This window comes from Oncorhynchus keta, chromosome 21 (genome assembly GCF_023373465.1).
Source record: "Oncorhynchus keta strain PuntledgeMale-10-30-2019 chromosome 21, Oket_V2, whole genome shotgun sequence".
Classification (NCBI taxonomy): domain Eukaryota; kingdom Metazoa; phylum Chordata; class Actinopteri; order Salmoniformes; family Salmonidae; genus Oncorhynchus; species Oncorhynchus keta.
This window is the reverse complement of record NC_068441.1, coordinates 22,521,896-22,529,043: the sequence shown is the minus strand read 5'-3', so window position 1 is coordinate 22,529,043 and position 7,148 is coordinate 22,521,896. Positions and strand designations below refer to the sequence as shown.

The 7,148-nt window shown below is 46.2% G+C and overlaps 1 protein-coding gene across 2 annotated transcripts; it reads right to left on the bottom strand.

Moving 5' to 3' along the window:
- Positions 1–431: 431 nt before the first annotated feature.
- LOC118400271 (zona pellucida sperm-binding protein 3-like) lies at positions 432–4,957 on the bottom strand. 2 transcript variants are annotated; one of them, XM_035796951.2, is made up of 11 exons: positions 4,471–4,957; positions 4,277–4,392; positions 4,084–4,187; positions 3,131–3,311; positions 2,835–2,952; positions 2,613–2,698; positions 2,293–2,489; positions 1,961–2,137; positions 1,263–1,397; positions 1,060–1,188; positions 432–694 (listed from the first exon to the last, which is right to left on the bottom strand). In XM_035796951.2, exons 1-10 carry the CDS (start codon positions 4,891–4,893, stop codon positions 1,064–1,066), a joined length of 1,662 nt encoding a protein of 553 aa, XP_035652844.2. In that variant the 5' UTR covers positions 4,894–4,957; the 3' UTR covers positions 432–694; positions 1,060–1,063. The 2 variants fall into 2 exon arrangements, with proteins under 2 accessions (XP_035652844.2, XP_052329453.1); XM_052473493.1 differs by having other exon boundaries at positions 1,060–1,170.
- Between the last annotated feature and the right edge of the window lie 2,191 nt (positions 4,958–7,148).

The window sequence follows — 7,148 nt, the reverse complement described above, 5'->3', positions numbered from 1 at the left end:
GGACCAGTTAGAAATGCCAGTGCCGATTCCTGGTTCCAGTCCGCCAGTGGAGGTTGAGGGAGGAACGGCACGAATGGCAAACACTTGGAAACCATGGGTTTGATACCATTCCACTGCAGTTACCACAAGCCCGGTCTCCCCAATTAAGGGGACACCAACCTCTTGTGCAGTCCACCCATTCCTCAGACCCTTCATAGCAAGCCCAATGTCTCAGAATGCCCTGTAGCTTACATGCTCAATCAGGAACCTCGGGACAGAGTCACATTAATCCAGGATGTGATGTCTGGCTACGCAAACACCAATACAGACCAAAGACTAAGCTAGGAAATGTCCGTTGGCAGCAACAGGCCCTCACTTTAACAAATGAAGGCAATATTTCAGATTACTCTAGTATGTAGTGCATAATGGTGAAGACAGAAAGTCAGTCAAAGTAGCATTAAATCATTTATTTTTCAAAGAGATTAACAGGCATCTCTTGAGATATCGTCTCAGTGTTGTGGTAGTCCCTTCACTGGTTGAGTTCGCCAGGAGCAGATGTGGTGCTTATGTCACTTTGTTGTAGGGTCATCCTCCTTGTGTGCTGGGACATCAGGACCGGCACCAACCTCAGTGAGTTGGAGTGTGCTGCTGCTTGGAGCAAGTCTATTATGGGCCACCACAACAACGCCTTCCAATTCTAGAAATTGGATAGTGACTGGGAACATATCCCTTCTTTATGAAACCACATCAAAAGCAGATATTTAAAAGTGATACTGGCAATTGCCATGTGCAGGTTGACATTTATTGGGACTGTATTGTCCTGGAGGCAGAACTGAGCGATTTCCACTCGATGTGCCAGATGGAAAGTCAAAATTGGCTACATTGTAACAATGTATGCTTTTAATTGAATGTTAGACATTAGGGTTGGCAGTGAGGTTAATGTTTAAAAATCATATTTTATTACCTTGTGGCTGTGCCAGCTAGTGAATATTCTGTGGAGCCATCCCAATAAGTGCTAACCTGCTTGCCATGTGCAGGTTATTTCCCTCTATAATAGCAGTACCATCATCCCATACATACCCTTTCAATAGGTTCCAATCTCATACTGATCCTCCTCTTCACCCAGACCCTCTTTCTCTGTGGTAACCTCAAGGTCTCCAATGGGCTCAGGTGTAGGAATCATCTCAGGGTCTGGAGTGGCCTCCAGCTCTGAGAACAGACGATTTAGCACAGAGCCTACATGCAATTATCATACATTCAAAACAGTAACGTACTGTCATTACCTCGTTGGGCGATTAGTTCTTTCTGCCTGATGAAGCCATCATATGTTGCAGAGCTAACGAGACCGTGCTTGTTGTTGGGTCCGACCCTTGGGCCCAAGGGACTAGCCTCATTTTGGGATTGGGCAAAATAAGGTCCTGGAATTAAATGTAACAGATTAACACAGCCAGTGTTGGCAGAATTGCTAGCCTATAGGGATACGAAAAGACAGGTGTCTGAAATGATGACCTATAGAGTGTACTACTTTTGACCAGTGCATCATGGTCTGGGCAATAGTCTAGACATCCTGGTTGCCTCCCACACATTTAAAAAAAACTGGCTTTACACTTCTGTACGTACTAGAATGAGAGTTTGGCATAGAGGAACTAAGTCTGCCTATGTCACTACCTTATCCGCTTGAATACATACAAAATATCTAGCAAGATTGAGATCAGTTATTTTTAATGAGTGCATTATGCAAGTGGCTAGTTTGCCTCAACTACCTTCACTAAAACCACTGCAAAGGTATTCCCTGAAAATTGTGGTTTCAAATCATGACGTTCTGCCTCGTGATTTGTTGGGAGAAGTTGCCAAACGAGTCAGTCATTGAAACCAGACCCTAGTTACTGCTGTTGCCTAGGGTTGGGTTCTCAAGACTACCTGTTCAAAGGTAGTGCACCTACATAAGGAATAAGATTATGCCATGTCAGAGTCAAATTACCTCTCTTGAAGTCCATGCCACGCCAACGACTGCCAGGTGATACGGGCTTCCTGTCCCCTGTTGAGGCAGGGAAGCCAGGTATATCGATACCTCCACTCGTCCGTGGAGATAGAGGTGTGCTCTTCTGTTTACTTGGGAGGACCATCATGGGGCCCAAAGTAGTATCCTGGTCCCATACTAAAATGACAACACATTAATTAAACACATACATTTGCAGTCAAGACACTCAGTTCTCAAATATGGTTGAGATGGAAATTGGGGGAAGGTCCCGCCCCTGAAATGTGTTTTGAGAAGGTGGTGATGGAATAGAGGGATTAAGATGTCAAATACACCTTTCTTGGCCTTCATCCCAATACTCCAATTGTCACCAGAGGCTGAGGATTTGTTGAGGTAGACACGAGGTTCAAGTTGGCTACCACCTAGTTTTGGACTGAGGGGACGTTGTGCTGGAGCTTGAACAACACCCTTCTGTCTACTCAGGCTTGGACAACGGCCACATAGCAAATCATTCTCATCAGCAGACCTCCATCTGAAATGTATGAAAGATCTACTCATGGACCAAGAACACATCACTTTTTTAAAAAGCTATGGTTATTCCAGTGAATAGCTCACAGCCCAGTAACAGTAGCTAAGGAAATGTGACTTATCCCACCTGCCATCAATGAAGGAGCATGCCTTGTTGCTAGGCTCTGCATGGTCCATGACAGGGACTGCCATAAGGTGGCAAGTGATGTACAGCTGTGAAAAACAGGATAAGCAAAACAAAGATGTAGAATCACAGTAGCCTACATAATGTCTGTAAATTATGTTACTGTAGAATAATTTAACCCATAATGGCCTCTACAACATTGTTTTTATTAAATACCGCCCTCACCTCTGCCCTGTCCCCCTGGTGGAACCTAAAGGCATCAATGTGGAACCCGAGCTTGTTGTCCTGGGTTCTACGCATGAAACCAGAGCGGGAACCAGGCAGCTGGGAATCCATCAAGCACCTGGAGGGAGATAATATTAAAATACATATTGGGGCATCTTCCTTAGTAACCAATTGAGAAGTCTCAAAGAAACCAGTTGACTACTTTAAAAATGGTGGAAGTCCTCAAATGGCATATTCCATCGTTCTCTACGGGCCAGCCGGATAATAGTCGTTCTAAGCCATCCCCCCCTGCTTACCCATCACTCTCAATGAAGACATATCTGGGGACAGAGTTGCTATCAGGGTCCAGTGTGGCCACGCAGCTGCTAACAAAGACCCTGAGCCTGGTGGTGTGGTGAGCAACCCTGACAGACGCCTCAATGTTGATGAGATCACCCAGGAAGTAGACTCCAGAACCCCGCTCATAGAGCCAGTCACCTGGAAAGGAAATGGCAGTAAAGAAAGACCGTACTGCAACCGATTAGTTTTAAAGTTACGAACGGGAGTCGCTATTAAAACTACCCCGGCCAGAACATATTGTCAATAGGCGCTCAACTAGTGAGCATCTAATAATGGATTAAAATGAGGGCCATGTTTAGGAGGCAAACTGTATAACGTTGCAGACAGAAGTGTCCCCAATAACAGTTGTCTGATGTCATTCCGTATTTTGCATGTCAGAGGGGCATTTGTGCTACATAGTACTGCGGCTATGGAACCCTGACCTGTTCACCGGACGTGCTACCTGTTCCAGACCTGCCGTTTTCAACTCTAGAGACAGCAGGAGCGGTAGAGATACTCTCAATGATCGGCTATGAAAAGCCAACTGACATTTACTCCTGAGGTGCTGACCTGTTGCACCCTCGACAACTTCTGTGATTATTATTTGAACATCGTTGCCATGTTCTGTTATGATCTCCACCCGGCACAGCTAGAAGAGGACTGGCCACCCCTCAGAGCCTTTCTAGGGAGTTTCCTAGCCACCGTGCTTCTACACCTACATTGCTTGCAGTTTTAGGCTGGGTTTCTGTACAGCACTTTGACATATCAGCTGATGTAAGAAGGGCTATATAAATACATTTGATATCTTAACATTCAATTCACGGGTTTTACCAAGCTTCTGGGAGAGCGCCATTGTATCCTTTTGATTTATTATCTGAATGGTCAACAAAATTGGACCCTGCGAAATGCAGCCCAGGATTTATATACCCACTTGTCATAAGCGTCAATGAGAACTGCAGGGTGTCTTCAGCAGACACTGTGGCGGTGAAAGGGATCCAGGTCGGCTGGAGAGAAGAGCTGTCCAAACTGTACTTCCTGAAACAGAAAGTACAGACCGGTAAATACACCAATAGGTCAACGCAGGATTCCTATGACCGTCATACAACAGTATAGCCTAAACTCACCTTTCATAATGACACTCAATTGGGATTACAGCACCAGCCATTCGAATAACGCCATCTGGTGTGGTTCTGGGTGTATATCTGAGGAGGTTTGCGTAGATCAATGAGTCTTCGTTCAGCTGTGGAGTCACAAAGCAGCATTTAAGAGAAGGTTGTTTCAAGAAGTCAACTACTGATTTTAAAAATATATATATTACCATGTACTTGGTTCCACAGTCCGAAAGTGCTGCAAATATTCTGTACTCATCTCCGGCTGCTGAAGCTGTAGCCCTACACGGCTCTTGGTCTTGGTACTGTTCAACTCCAAGTCGCAGGTCATCCACGTCGATTAGATTACCGAGTTTAAACAGATCAGCCTTCACGACTATCTCCATGGAGTCTGACTGGCACGTCACAGCGACAGTTTCTACTCGAACTGGCCTTGAAACTGTTTGTTGGAGTGGAGGCTGTTTAAAGCGTGGACGATTGTCAAATTGCGGTGTTCGCCTTGGAAGTTGTTGCCATGTGTCAGTGCTATAAGTATTTGACAAAGCAGGAGAGATTAAGAAGTTTTTCACAAGTAAAAACCAAACCAGTTGCTTGAACAATAACCTGAGCATGTTTGCCATCATGAGTCCCATGCCAACAACTAATGTGACTCTGTAGGTTAGAGGACAGCGTGCCTCTGCTATGCTACAATTGATGAAACTGAGGTAGCTTTTATCAAACAACCAGGCTGCACACCTGGGCTGGATTATGCGCTAATTTGGCCTTGCATCTGATTAGTCAAGATCTTTAATTGGCACACATGTTGAAATCAAATCACATTTTATTTCTCACATACACATGGTTAGCAGATGTTAATGCGAGTGTAGCGAAATGTTTGTGCTTCTGGTTCCCGACAGTGCAGTAATATCTAACAGTTCCCCAACAGTTCCCCAACAACTACAGCTAATACACACATCTAAAATGAGTGAATGAGAAAATGTACATATGCGGTTCCACAGTGAACAACGGCCAAGCTGCATAGGCAAGGTGCAATAGATGGTATAAAATACAGTACATAAATATGATATGAGTATTATAAGATATGTAAACATTATTAAGTGGCATCGTTTAAAGTGACGAGTGATCCATTTGTTAACGTGACCAGTGATTGGGTCTCCATGTAGGAGAGCAGTCTGATGGCCTTGAGATAGAAGCTGTTCTTCAGTCTCTCGGTCCCAGCTTCGATGCACCTGTACTGACCTCACCTTCTGGATGGTGGCGGTGTGAACAGGCAGTGGCTCGGGTGGCTGTTGTCTTTGATGATCTTTTTTTGCTTACCTGTGACATCGGGTGCTATAGATGTCATGGTGAGCAGGTAGTTTGCCCCCGGTGATGCGTTGTGCAGACCGCACCACCCTCTGATAGAGCCTTGCGGTTGAGGGCAAGCAGTTGCTGTACCAGGCTGTGATACTTCCTGACAGGAGGCTCTCGATTGTGGATCTGTAAAAGTTAGTCAGGGTTTTGGGTGACAAGCCACATTTCTTCAGCCTCCTGAGGTTGAAGAGGCGCTGTTGCACCTTCTTCACCACACTGTCTGTGTGGGTGGACCATTTCAGTTTGTCGTTGATGTGTATGCCGAGGAACTTTCCACTTTCTCCACTGGTGTCCCTTCGATGTAGGTGGGGGGCTCCTTCAGCTGTTTCCTGATGTCCACGATCATCTTTTTTGACGTTGAGTGAGAAGTTACACTCCGTGCCCTCACCTCCTCCCTGTAGGCTGTCTCGTCCTTATTGGTAATCAAGCCCACTACTGTTGTGTCGTCTGCAAACTTGATGGTTGAGTTGGAGGCGTGCGCAGTCGTGGGTGAACAGGGAGTACAGGTGGGGGCTGTGCACGCACCCATGTGGGGTCCCAGTGTTCAGAGTCAGCGAGGTAGACGTGTTGTTTCTTACGTTCACCACCTGTGGGAGGCCCGTCAGAAAAATCCAGTACTCAATTGCACAGGGCGGGGTTGAGGCCCAGAGCCCCCAGCTTGACGATGAGCTTGGAGGGTACTATGGTGTTGAATGCTGAGCTGTAGTCAATGAACAGCATTCTTAAATAGGTATCCCTCTTGTCCAGATGGGATAGGGCAGTGTGCAGTGTGATGGCGATTGCATCGTCTGTGGCTGTTTGGCGGTATGCAAACTGAAGTGGGTCTATGGTTGCCGGAAGGTGGAAATGATATGATCCTTGACTAGTCTCTTAAGTTAAAGCACTTCAAGATGACTGAAGTGAGTGCTACGGGGCGGTAGTCATTTAGTTCAGTTATCTTTGTGTTCCTGACTACAGGAACCATGGAGGCCATCTTGAAGCATGTTTGGGACAGCAGATTGGGATAGGGAATGATTGAAAATCTCTGTAAACACACCAGCCAGCTGGTCTGCACATGCTCTGAGGACGCAGCTAGGTATTCCGTCTGGGCCAGCAGCCCTGCGAGGGTTAACACGTTTAAATGTTTTACTCACGTCGGCCACGGAGAAGAAGAGGGGCGCCTCAGTTCTTGTTAGCGGCTCGCGGCGGTGGCACTATATTATCCTCAAAGCGGGCAAAGAAGGTGTTTGTTTGTCTGGAAGCGTGACGTCGTTGTCCGTGACGTGGCTGGTTTTCCTTTTGTAGTTCGTGATTTCCTGTAGACCCTGCCACGTATGTGTCGTGTCTGAGCCGTTGAATTGGGCCTCCACTTTGTCCCTGTACCGGCATTTCGCTTGTTTGATTGCCTTGCGGAGGGAATAACTACACTGTTTATATTCAGCAAATTCCCAGACCTTTTTCCATGGTTAAATGCGATGGTTTGTGCTTTCAGTTTCGCGCGAATGCCGCCATCCATCCACGGTTTCTGTTTAGGGTAGGTTTTAATAGTCACAGT

Coding starts and splice junctions, on each gene's coding strand:
- LOC118400271 (XM_035796951.2), bottom strand. CDS start 4,893: ATGGGACTCATGATGGCAAACATGCTCAGGTTATTGTTCAAGCAACTG. Junction 3,312..4,083: donor CTCATTGACGCTTATGACAA/GTGGGTATATAA, acceptor TTTCCTTTCCAG/GTGACTGGCTCTATGAGCGG. Junction 2,699..2,834: donor ACCAGGGGGACAGGGCAGAG/GTGAGGGCGGTA, acceptor TGTTTTTCACAG/CTGTACATCACTTGCCACCT.